Raw genomic sequence first — 13,402 nt, forward strand, 5'->3', positions numbered from 1 at the left:
GTTACTTTGAAGTTATGTCAGAGGACGGTTTCTCGTCGCCTCCCATGTTCTGATAACGTTTGCAGCGTTCTCCCTCGGCCCACTCAGGGTCCAACTGCAGGCGATCAACTGCTTAGGGACAGCATAGAATTGGCTCCTCTGCAACAGGGCATTCCATCATCTCTGTTCCTGTCATCTGGTCCCTTTTGTTTCAGTGACATCCTGGGACAGGGGACACATGGAGCTGACATTCTTGACTACTCTGGCTTTCGCTGTCTGCGTAAGTGGCAAACTGTTTGAATCTGTCAGCCCTGCCTGGATACCACCTGAGCTGCACTGACATCCTCGCTACCGTAGTGGCTGAGCTACTTGGGCTGGCACCAGCTGCAGCTGACGGCCTCGTTCCCCGATGGACGCACTAGGAAGGGCTCTTCACCAGAGTCCACAGACAGAATCCAGGGGCTCTGTGAACGTGGTCGCGAGCCAGTTACACCGTTATCTTCCCTAACTTCTTCCTGAGATTTAGCATTTCTTTCAATGATAAATGTAGACAACAAGCCACAGTAGTATTAGCAGCACCTGTGACTCTGTCACCGATAGAAAGCAAGCGTACTTTCATATCACAGTTGGTGCAGAAATCTCGTGCTCAGCATTACTTTGAATTATGGTAAATATTGGGCCTATCCTACATCTTGTTGATTAATGCATTTTTAAAGTCGTATATTACTATACCATAACTTTGGTTTTAAAATATTTCGGTAACTGTATTTCAGTCTAACTGGTTTTCTTTGTTATCTTGTGTACTTAATTTTATCCAAATATTCTTCTCCATTGTCCTGTCATGTGACAACTTGGTAATGTACTGGGTATTGCTTGGCTGTGTGTCCTCGGGCAAATATCTTCTCTGGCTCTCAGTTTCCTTGTCCTTAAAATGAAGGGATCAGCCTGTTAGATAATCTCTAAGGGTTCTGCCAGCCACACAAGTGATATGATCATGTGTATTTCTTCACTTTCATTGTATCACAACTGAGGAGTTATAAGGACAATTGAAACTGAGATTTTATATTAATATTTCTTAACAGGTTATTTTTGTCTTCATAATATTACAAAAAACTTCTAAGAATTTATCTAAGAAATATGCAGAAATTTATTTACAAATATGTTTTGAGTGAAAAACTAGAAACTACATAAATATTCAACAACAGGAGATGGGTTAAGTCAATTAAAATACATCCATGTGATGGAACAGTTACAGCCATTAAAATGATATTACCAAATAATATCATGAAAAATAGTCATGCTATACAACTAAGAAAAGAAAACTATTTGTGATACTTGATTCTATTTTTATAAATACTTATGGGTTTTATGTATAGAAAGAAAGATAGTATAATCCAACATGTTAACATCATTTATCCTTAAGTGCAATGATTATGGTAATTTTTACTTTCTTTGTGTTTTTTATAGTAAAATTTCTAGAATTAATATGCATATATATGAGTTTGTAATAAGAAAAACAATAAATGTTGTCAACATGATGTCACTGGAGAATACCACAAAGCAACAGTGGCAAATCCATTGGTTCTGGGGAGCTACGTCTTCCATCCCTCACCTTTCCATGCATCGCGTGGTTGTTTTAGCCACTAGAGCAAAGGGACAATGGACCTCTGACTCTTTGTATTCCTTGTTACTAAGATGAGTACCTGCTTCATGAGCCAGAGGCTGAGAGTCCCTGACAGCCCCGTGGGAACTCAGTGACTGCCCCCGTCCCCAGCTGCCCTGATGTTCCCCGGACCTTACCTGCAGGTTGGTGGCCTCCTCTGCCCACCAGGCTTCAAATTCTTTCTGCAGCTTCACCTTGGCTTTGTCCATGAGCAATTGCAAGTGCTCAATCTCCACCTTCAGGGCTTTCAGGCGAGTGAACATTGTTTTATACCTGCAGTGGAACAGAGAAGAGTCAGCATCTTGAAAGTCAGTAGCACAGAAGAGGGGCCTGTGCCTCAGAAGCCTGGCAGTGCTGCCCTGGTGCCTGGAGCCTGGGACCCTAGAGGAGCCCACTGAGGCCAGGATACAGCACCGGGGGCTGAGACCATCCAAGAGAAGCAGAGTGAGACCTTGCTGTTTAGCAGACACACGGGATCTGTGTGTGAGATGAATAAGCCCTTCTCCAAGAATGAGAGCTAGTGTTTAATGAGCACTTACTAAGGGCATTGCTCTAGGCACGCAACATGCATAGACTCATTTAATCTTCTTCACAACCCTACGTAGAAGATACTATGATTATCATTTGTGTTTTACTGAGTTGGAACCTGAGGCACGGAGAGGTTAAGTAACGTGCTCCATGGTGCAGAGCTAACAGACGGGGGAGCCAGGATCTGAACGCAGGCAGTCCGGCTCTAGAAGCACCATCTTCCTGCCTCGCCATTCCGTTGGTTCACCTTCAGGCTGGGACCAAACATTATAACATGTCTGTTAATGCATAGATTGGTTTGGGGACTGCTACAATGAATCAGACGTTGTCCAACAGGAAGCAAACAGTTCAGTAGTCGAGCTGAAGAGACAACTTGGCTTCTGAGGTGACACTGAGATTGGAAATGAGGACCATGGGGACAGGATGGGGGCACAGTAGACATAGGAAGAATGGGTTGGAAAGAAACTGAGGAAAACAAACAGGTCGAGGGAGGAAGGAGACACCTGGGGCACGCTAAGGGGGTGACGAGCAACAGCGGCATGTGTGGGAGGGCAGTGAAGGGTGTTCTGGAAGGAGGAGACACAGCACATGGCTGTCAGGACTGGCCCAGAGACCAGTGCCAGGACTTTGCTCTCCTGGGGTATGAGCTTGAGTGGGGCATGGGGTGCGTGCCGAGCCAGCCCGGGGGAGTGTTGCAATGACGCCATCAGCCCCTCGAGGCAGGGCAGGTGACTTCTTTAGTATTTCCAAAACCTACATGACATGGAAGAGATGGCAAACGTGTGCTGAATGCAGAAATAAAGGAATGAACGAAGCACTTGACTGGGGGGTTGAGCAAGATGCTGTGACCATGCTGTGCATCAGTCACGGCCACATACCTGTTTATGTTCGAGGCCCCTCACTCTGTAAGAAAATCATTTGGGACCCTAAATGGCTGCGACAAGGTGTGATGTTTTCAGGACTCGGGAGGGAGGCAGGGTAAAGCAGCAGGAGCGGGAAATACCACTGGGGTCAAGACCACGGTGGCCATACGCCTTCACTCCCCTAGGTGGCAGCAGCAGACAGGACCAGCTGCTTCTGGGGCCTGGGCTGGCCTGGGCTGCGTCCTGACCTGGCGCTGCCCAGAGGCCTGCATTTCACACCTGCCTGCTCAAGGGTTGCACCTCCTCCTCCTGCTGCTCTAAAGCGCAGCTGCTGGACCCACTTCCCAGAGGAGTTCCAGCCCTGGGCGGGGGTCGGCCACGTTGCCCTGCCCTGCCCTGAGCAGCTCCCGGTCATCCCGGAGGCCCTTCGGAGGCTGGGGTCAGGCTGTGTGTGGCAAAAAGTAAGGGCACCTTCTTTTTTCTTCCTCCAGTTGTGACCGCAGCTTCTCTTCCTGCAGGTCCATCATCGAGGGCACAGCCATATTTTCTGAAATTCCTGCAGAAGGAAGGTGCCGATCGGTTACTCCAACAAGGAAGAAAGGCAGAAGGAAGAGTGTGGTATTTAGGGCAGCTGACAGAGTTCAAGTGCATCCAAAGCTGGAAGGGGACCCTGTGAGCTCCTCTGGGGTCTCTGAATGGCAACCTCTGCTCGGGCCGAAAGCCCCTGAGATGAGAGGTTCCAGGATTATCCTCCCTCAGCTGTCCCTCCCGCTGCCCGACATCTGTCACTGGAAGGGAAGTCTTCCCTCCGTCTCCACTAACGCTTTTACTGTGGAGCTCACTGATTTCCTCTTGAGACCCCAGGGAAGATGCAAAATAGCCTTTCCCCATCCTCTCATAAAGAGCCCTTCACAAACCGAGAAAATGTCTCTAAACCGCCTCACATCTTTCTCTGCGCCAGTGGATGTGCTGAATTTTCCAGCCTCAGAATCATGTCCCCTGTTGTTTGCTGCCCTCTGAGGCAGTGATTCTCAAGACTGATTGGCCCAGACAACGTGAATGTGCAACCAGGGCTGAGAACAAGCTGGGGCCTGCCACTGTCTGGCCCCGCATGGCTGCCAGTGGCCGCCCGGCCGCGTGCTCGTCTGGAGCTGGTCCTTTCCTAGTCTCGTGTGGTGGGGTCTGTTCATGCTCCCAGACTTCTCTTTGTGGTGACCCTGCATTTCTTAGCCCCAGAGAAACATCTTAGGAGTTGTACCATCCTGCTTCCCACTCCATGTGGGGGAAAGAATCTACTATGGTCCAGGTGCTTTCTCGACATGATCAGACTCGATCGTTATAGTACTTATTCCCATTTTACAGTTACAGACACTGAGGTTCAAAGAGGTTAACCTGCCCAAATCACGTGGCTCGCTTCAGGTTGCTGGATCCAGATCCAGGTTCGTTTGGCTACAAAGGCCTTGGATTAAAAAATTCCCTCTATCACATTTCTGACAGACGGTCATCTACTTTCTGATCAAATACTTCCAGTGGTGGGGAGCTTGCTACTTTGCAGGACAGCATGCCTCATTGTGGGCAGCTCTGTTTCCTCTTACTTTGAACTGAGACCTTCCTCACTAACTTTTTTCACCTGTACTTTGGCTCTTTGGTGCAGCATGGCAGGTCCTTCTTAATCTGAGGGTCCTTTAAATGTCTGAATAACAGTGAAATGCCTTATGTGTCTAGAGCTTTACTCTCAGGCTGACTCTGCCTAATTCCCTCCTCTGAGGTCTCAGTGACCTGGTTACTTTCTAATTTGTCTTCAGCATGAAGACTAGATCTGGAACTAACACTCGGGATAGTTCCGAGAGGTACAGGGTAGAGACGGACTCCTCTTAGCTTTTAAAAATTTAAGTTCTACGTTTCTATAGCAGGTGAATTACTAACAATGACCACTTATTGAGTACCTTCTGTATACTAGGTTCTGCCAAGTTCTACTAGGCACTGGGCTATGTTCTCTACTCATCTACTGCTAATTCTCAAAATAACCCTGCAGGGAAGGCATTACCGTCTCATTTCCGTCAGAATCTTAGTCTCAGAGAGGTCACGAATTACCCAAAGTCTCACAGCTAGAGAGTGGCAGAGCTGGGATTTGAACCCATTTTTTTTTCTGCTTCTAAAGAGCTAAATGTTTGTACCAGGCAGCCTCCCCAACATTGCTCGTTCTTATAGCAGCTTCACCATGGTTGGCCCCTATGAAGCTTGTGGTCAGTTCGCAAACTTCCAGGTTTTTTATGAGTGGTTGTCAAAATGGACCCTATTTCACTGTAATTGTCCTTTGGATCCCAAATGCAACACATCACGTTTATTGGGGGTCTAGCCTGCTGAGGAGTCCTTATTCTGTCATGTCATTATTCTTTCCCCTGTGGCTCCCTTGCCAACTTGTTAATTGTGACTTTTGTATCATCAGCTCATTGATAAATATGCTGAGTGGATCACAAGTCTGTCCTTTATGTTCCAGGTACCAGTTACCCTCTTCCTTGTGTCCAGTGACAAGTGTAAACTGTGCAGGCAAGTGTCTTATTCTGTCCTGTAAACACAGGAAATGTGGATACCACAGACTTCTCAACCGGGAGTATGCTGTCATCCGTGTTAGTACATTTCATTGGCCCTAATGAGGCAGATTGCCTGCCCACGTTACCCAGGTCACGGGCACAGGAAGCCCTGGAGGGCAGGGGCTGAGGTGCTTTGTTTCTCCCCCCAGGGCTTTGTTCAGACTCTCATCTGTGTACAGGGTGCACTCAATGCCATACGTGTTTGCTAGCCCTGTCCTCTTCTAAAAATGTCAGATGTGATAAACTGAAAGAAGTGTCTTAACACCAAACTGATAACAGTAGGATTTGAAATGGACCGAATATTTCCTTTCCTAAAAGTTTCGGAAATGGCCCAGGTATCTTCCAGCCTGCTAAAAAAGAAAAACTGTGAATGTCTTTCCTCCTTTTAACACTTTCCACCCCACACTGAGGGCCTGTCTGACAGTTCAGTGAAGTCCTGCTCTTTGGTGATCGTCTGGGCGTCCTGCCGCCAGCACAGCCCATGAGAGGCTGCTGGACGTGGGCCACAGAGGGGCTGCTGCATCTGCACGGGGGACATCTCATCCAGCTGGTGGAGGCAGTCTCAATGGCTTTGTAAACAAGGGGACAGAAGGCAGGAGGGAAGGCCGAGATGGACTGGTCTTCCAGATAAAGGCTGTGGCTGCCCAGGCATGAATGCAGAGCCCTACTGTTGGAGGCTCTGGCCTCTCCCCTTGGCCGGTTGTTTTTCCCTTGGGCATCTTGCAGGTTCCCCTGTAAATTACAGAGTCATAGGTGCCCTGGGAGTGTGTGGGGTGTTCAGGAATTTTAGGGCAGGGACAACATTCTGAATGCAGCTGACACAAGAATGGAAAGATAACATCAGCTACTGTTTGTGGAATCACTTGGACCTCGTCACTCTGCACCACCTCCTTCACCTCAACACTGTCGCTGGCAGATACTGTCACCTGTGTCCTACAGACCAGTAGACCAAGGCTTAGGGGGACTAGGTGGCTTGTGCAATGCCACAAAGCTAGCAAATAGCCAGACCAGGTCTGGTGATTGATTCACTTATTTAACAAATGCTTATTGAGTGTTGACTATGTGCTCGCCCCTGTTCCCGGAGGAGTCTAGTGGGGAAGATGAATGCTAAACCAAACCAATCGCATCTACAATATAATGACAGGGGTTGGAAGGTGCTGTGAGAAAAGATGGAGCTGGACAAAAAGAAGGAGAATGACAGGGTGGAGGACCGCCATGTGAGGTGGGGTGGTTGGGGCCTGTCGGAGGAGGGGACCTTTGAGCAGAGACCTGAAAGAAGGGAGGGAACGAGCATGCAGACAGCAGGGCACAGAGCGCATAACAGCAAGTGCAAAGGGCCTGGGGTGCGAGCCTGCTGGGTGCATCTGAGGAGCAGTGAGAAGGCCGGTGTGCCCGGAGCGGTTGGTAAGGGACAGAGTGGTGGGAGCTGAGGTCAGTGAGGAAACCGAGGCCAGATCACATAGGGCCTTGTGGGCCACGGTAAGGACTTTGTGTTTGAGAGGGAAGAGAGGCCAGAGGGTTCTGAGGAGGGGAATGGCTTGGTCTGGTCTTTGGACAGTCAAGCGGCGTTTGCTGATGAAGACACAGCTACCCCTAACTGAAGAACAGTTGACGTGGGGCAGTGCCAGGGTGCTGTGAGCCTGTTGAGAGGATCTGAGGAAGAAGGCTGGCAAGGGACCTCGGGCAGCCAGAATGAGGGCACAGCACACCCCCAAGACACAAGCTACCCGTGTTGTCATGACAACCAACTGGGCCTGCTGCCAAAGGTGATGTGTGCTCAGTGAAATGCATTGTAGGCCACCAGGACACAGCCCCTGGCTGCCTCTGATGTTTTCTGAGCCTTGGCTTATCAGTCGCCTCTGAAGAGAAATAGGGGCTGGGAACTCAAAGGGAACCAAACAAAAGCGACTGAACAAGAACAGAGGGAGAGCGAGTAACTAAAGGGCATTTGGACTTTGTAGGTCTCTGTCCCCACAGGGACTCTGGCCAGGGACAGAACTTCCAGTCACCCTACAGGAGGCACAGGGAAGCCTCTTTCCAAGGACAGGATTCTGGCTAGGACAGCAACACAGGAGGTCACAGCCCTGAGTTGCCTGGGAGGTCACATTGTTAATATGTGGGGGAAGCTGGCTCCACCGCAATACAAAAGGAGGGGAAAAAAGGGTTTCATTTCAGTGGCTGTAGATCTGAATGTCACACAAGGAGGAAGCCCTGAGCAGTCAAATAGTAACTGAAACTTCAGGCTGTGGGGTGCACAGTCCCAGGGTGACCTTATCTCTGAAGTTTCAGCTGTTTGGGAACTAGCAGCAGAAGGACAAGAGGGGCTCGAGATGTGGCCCCTCCTACCTGGCGTGATTTCAACTGGAAAGATCTCTACTTCCTCTTCCCACTTTCTCTCTCTCTCTCTCTCTCTCTCTCTCTAACCTGCACAGTTCTCTGATGTCTGAAATGTACAGAATCTCTTGTCTTTGGTTCAGTGGTTCTCAGCTGCATGTGTGCATCGTGATCACTTAAGAAGCTCGTAGAAGCACAAAGACAGCTGGGCCCTACTCCAGACCTACTGAGTTAGAATTTGTGGGTCGGGTCCCCTGGTGACTGTGACACTCACCACTTGTTAAGAAACACCGATTAAGCCTTTGAACCCAGTTTCAATGCAAGTTCTCCATGCAGGAGTTACTGATGCTATGGTTTGAATGTTTGTCCCCATCCAAAACTCATGTTGGAACTTAATCGCCAAAGTAACAGTTTTAGGAGGAGGGGCCTTAATGAGGTGATTGGGTCATGAGAGCTCTGCCCTCATGAATGAATTAATCTATTTGTGGATTAGTGGATTAGTGTCACGGGAGTGGGTTAGTTGTCATGAGAGTGGGTCTGTTATAATTAGCTCTCTTGTGTGCCCCTTGCCCTGTGATGACTTCTGCCATGTTATGATGCAGCATGAGGCCCTCACCAGAAGCTGGCTCTTAGGTCCCTGGAACTGAGAACCTGACTCTTAAAACACCCCCACCTCACTTTTGTTTCTCTAAGTTTCATTCCTCAAGGTTTCTGTTTCCCTAAGTCTCTGTTCCTACCAGCAGGCTGTACCCAGAATGGAACATTGTAACCATTTTCCTAGGCTAGGCCAGATGCCAATCTTAACCCTATAAAAGAAGACACTCAGTTGCCTCTCAGCGCTGATGCCATTTTTTGGCCCAGCCCAGCAGGTGCACTTGCTGCTTGCTAATAAAATATTTTTTCCATCTTTTGCCTGGCTAGCGTCTCCTTCCTTGGTGACCTTACATTGGCCAGATGCAGCCACCCGATCTTGGACTTCCCAGCCTCCAGAACTGCAGGAAATAAACCTCTTTTCTTTACAAACTACCCAGTCTCAGGTATTCTGTCATGGCAATGCAAAAGAGCCGAGCCCGTGGCGCACTTGGGAGAGTGCGGCGCTGGGAGCGCGGCGACGCTCCCGCCGCGGGTTCGGATCCTATATAGGAATGGCCGGTGCACTCACTGGCTGAGTGCCGGTCACAAAAAAGACAAAAAAAAAGCAATGCAAAAGAAAGTAAGACAACTGAGAATACGAGCTTTGCAGATAGGATGGTGTGTGGGAGACAGCATGTCCCCTGACCCCTGCCCACCTTCCAGACCTTTGGTAGCCAATGTGATAAAGGGGAAATGGGGATCAGGTGTTTGCAGCAAGGAAGCCACTCTCTGCAAGGCTGCAGCTGCCTGCACTTGGCCCTTTTAGGTGGTTAATAAAATCTGAATAAGGATATCCACCACATAGCTGCTACATGGGTCAGGTACTTCATGTGTGTTGTCTTATATAATCTTCACACCCCCCACTCCAGGTGGGGAAACTGAGCTCTGATAGAGGAAGTAATCTGCCCCGTATCACACTAGTAACCAGAGCTAGGGTGAACAACCAACTCTGTCTGACTTCAAAGCTGGTGCTGTTTCCTCTGCAAGTGATTCCAGTAATGAAGGAAGCCACAGGGCAGATAATTGAAGTCTGTATTGACTTGTCCTTGCTATTGAAGGTGGTGCTCTTTTCCATGAATGCTTTTCAGATCTGGGGCTGGGGCTGAGAGAAAGCCTGTCTTTTCCCCGGATGCTGGCCTATGAAGACTGCCCTTTACTAACTGAAATCCATGACCTGCGCCCCAGTCCTGCTTGACATTTGCAGCTTGCCCGCTGGGTGTGAGGAGCTTTCTACTCACTGGAGACTGCTGCTTTCCAAGGTCAGCCCATGGAATACCCAGAGCCAGCTTGTTGCTTGTCCTTGAGCGTGTCAGGAGTCCTAAGGAAGGCAATATTCACATTTCCAACCATGCAACAAAGCCAAAAGCAGTCCCATGAGCTTCTGCAGAGTAAGGCTGTGGGCCCAACATGGCTACCCTTTGGCCAGCACCCTGCATGGAGAAGGCAGTGAGCTTAGTGGCTCTGATATGGCAGACATGACATCAGAGCTGGGGAGTCATTCCAGCTAGTCACCTCAGCTATCCAACGAATGATTCACTTGCTGAAGCTCCACTGTGGGCCTCCTTGGGGCTCAGCTGTCGCACAGAGCTGCAGATCACTCAGCCTCACCTTGTTCGAGAAGTCAAAGTGTCTATTCTTACAGAGACCGATGGTGTCAGTAGCTCAATTACCACAATGGTCAGCAGCTCAGAGGCAAAGATTCTGGCTTCCCAATCAGACCATTTCCTGTTTAATGGATCAAGTTTATTGTCAGCTGGAGTAATCGCATGCTGATGGGTGCTCAGTGCCACCATCCGTCTTGGTGTTGATTTTGTGTAACACCTTAGCTGCTCATGGCATGCCCAGACTTAAGGATATGATAAATAACCCCATGGACACATGATTCCTCAGGCACACTTATCCCCACAGCCACAGGCCCTGCACTCACTGCCTTGTCTCACCCCCAGGGAGAATGGGGCACTCTCCGAGAGGAGAAAGGGCCACACTTTAGTCCAATCAGAAACATGCAGTATGGCTGCTCAGAGCAAAACATAATCCAGACACACCTGCACAGAGGCTCCTCCACAGTCTCTTCCTGCGTGAATAATCCTCCCCTGCTACTACTCTGGGCCTCTCCGCCCAAGATCATGCCCCTGGGAAGGTGACCTCTCTCCTCCCCCACCGAGTTCCTTGCAGAGGGTGAGACTACACTGTAAGAGGGTCAGCGTGCACTGGGGTCGGTCAGCAATATGAGGGAGACCCTAGGGGCAGGCTCCATACACAGGAAAGATATTTCTAATCTGATTACTCGCTGGAGCTTGCACAGATTCCCTCTGTGGTCATCTCTGTTCAAAGAGAAGCTCTCTCATCCCTCTTCACAATCCTTTCTGCTGGATCCATCTTTTGGTTTCCCGTCAGTTTCTCCTCTTGCAGCCACACAGAGCCTGGCATGGGGATCTCTGGATCCAACCCGCAAGATCTCCCTCTTTCCTAGGCTCCCGGCACGTCTCTCTCCAGCCCACCCTCCAGAGGCAGGTCTGTCCGGCACGTCTCTCTCCAGCCCACCCTCCAGAGGCAGGTCTGTCCAGGGCTGCGCCCGCTTCCCCACTCCCAAGCCGCAAGAGTGAGTGCTTGTAGTTCTGAACTTGGGCTTTCTCTCAAGGCCCGAATGCCCTGGCAATGCTGCCTTCTGTCATTTCAGCCTCAGGGACTGGTGGTGACCACATGCCTCAGTCTCAGTGGCTTTTCCGAGAACATTACCCAGTTATATCTTTATCTCACTGGACCCTGCCAGTGTGGACTGTGCTCAGGACACATATGACCTTTTGGGGAGGGCAGTTTTTTGTGTACCCATAAGAATGAGCACAGGCCACCCTCCTATAAACACCTCTAACGATGATGGTTGCTAGGGTTCGGTCAATTCGCTGACTGGCTTCCTACAGAAATTTCGGGACTTTTAGGAATTGAGTTGAGGATCCTTAACAAAGTCATCTCCCTCTGCTCTTGGAAAACATCTCTGCTACCAGCCCCTCTGTAAATCGGTCTGCTCATTTGGCAATAATTCATCATATACTGGAGTCAAAAGTGAGTTCTGAGACAGACCACACAGTAGAACTGGCACATTTTCAAAGCAGGATGGCAAGAGCTGGCTAGACAACCCGGATACTCACATCAACATCAGAAAAAGGCCAAAATAAACATTTGAAGAGAATTTTTAACAAAAGAGCCAGCAGTTCGCCTTAAGCCCCCCTCATCCCCATCACTGGGAGGGGTGTGGAGGTGTTTCTCCTGTCTCAGAGGCAGTGAGGGGCTTGAAAAAGACCACTCAGAAGACCTGAGAAGAGTCCTCAGGGATCTGAGGACAGCCACAGTGCACTGAAATCTGCTTCCTGCTTAGGACATGTAGAGGGTAGGACCCAGGCTGATGATCTGCTAGGAGCAAGAGCAGAGTACACTGTGTTCCTGTGGACCCAACAGGGCATAAGCACGGAGGGCAGTCAGGTTAGGGTCACCTTGGGTCAGTGGTGCGCTCATAAGTATTTAACAACTGACTCTCTGGGGGCTGGGGGAGAGTGATTTGTAGTGTTTGCCAATTTTTGTGGTGTAAATACTCCAAACGTGGCCAACACCAAGCTACCAACATGATGTTCCTGAATTTGGAGCTGAGTAGCTGCACACAGTCAGCTCTCATGGGCCAGCGTGAGCTGGCTCCAGCACACCCCTCAGAACCTCTAGCACACTGCCCAAGACATACGTCCTTTCTACTAGGACCACCTAGAGGGGCAATGGGACCTTAGGAGAGACACCTGAAAGTGGACCACAGGATGGCTGCGGCTACATGCTGGACCTATTCCTATTCCACTTGCTTTCCTGGATCTGCCCTCCACCCCCTCCTACCCTCCTGCACTCTGCTATGAGCCCCAGGAGGCAGGCTGGTACAACACCGGGCTTCCTTACCCTCTGCCTTCTGATGGGGCCTGGCCAGTGGGGAGCATGAGCAAGAGGACAGAGGCTGAGCTATTTCTTCTGCAGAGACATCTCTGCAGGGGACCATGAGCTGGATGCATGGCTTGACTGAAGGTCACAGCTCCTGTCGGTTGGCCAGAGTCTTTCTGCACAGCCCCTTCTGTCTCCACGTTCTAGTAACCGCTCACTCGCTGCTGCTACTACTTCAGTGGCACCGCGCTCTCCCCCGCGGCTTCCCTCCACTCCACACAGGTTTCCTTCAGTTCTCTTCACAGCACCTGATCTGAGTGCTGCCGTCGGCTTCCTGCTAGGACGCTGGCCCGTACAAGTTCCAAGTGGGTAAGTGACTGTCTGAATAAGGTGCATTCCCTCAGGTCAAGGGACCTGCTGGCAACCTCCAGAGACCCATGAAAACACCCCAAATGAGGAAGAGTCAGCTTTGAACACCTGCCAGGCCCAGAGAGTCCAAAGCCACATTAGAACAGTACCAGCCAAGAGAGATCTTTACCAACTGCCCTTGCTCCCTTCCTCTTCCCTCTACCTCCTGTACAGTGCGATAAACTCTATTACAAAGGTATATGCAGTTTTTTGTAAGCCCAGAGGGAGCTGAAATAGCTCTGGGGAAGGGAAATTTGGACCTGCCTTTGAAACTGTTTTCAGCAGAGCCACAAGGTCTGAATGGAGGAAGGTGTGTTAAAAGCTGTAGAGCTTTCCTCAAACACAAGCTTAACAGCAAAAAGAAAAACAGAAGTTGTTTTGGTTGAACTGGGTGGGTGAAAATCCTGGGGCCCTGCTGTTTGCACGCTGGCTCCCCTCCCCCTCACCTCGTGGTCCTGAAGGGGCGGTGCAGACCACACGGGTCC

At 49.9% G+C, this 13,402-nt stretch overlaps 1 protein-coding gene across 5 annotated transcripts in view; it reads right to left on the reverse strand.

The window, feature by feature from the left end:
• The window catches only part of LOC134378048 (kinesin-like protein KIF6), a 336,082-nt gene that overhangs the window by 15,634 nt on the left and 307,046 nt on the right, over positions 1-13,402 (reverse strand). For all 5 annotated transcript variants that reach the window (XM_063096971.1, XM_063096970.1, XM_063096968.1 and 2 more), the window contains 2 exons: positions 3,505-3,589; positions 1,780-1,915 (listed from right to left, as the gene is read on the reverse strand). In XM_063096971.1, coding sequence (XP_062953041.1) covers positions 1,780-1,915; positions 3,505-3,589 — 221 coding nt within the window. The remainder of the gene's footprint in view (positions 1-1,779; positions 1,916-3,504; positions 3,590-13,402) is intronic.

Source organism: Cynocephalus volans, chromosome 5 (genome assembly GCF_027409185.1).
Source record: "Cynocephalus volans isolate mCynVol1 chromosome 5, mCynVol1.pri, whole genome shotgun sequence".
NCBI lineage: Eukaryota > Metazoa > Chordata > Mammalia > Dermoptera > Cynocephalidae > Cynocephalus > Cynocephalus volans.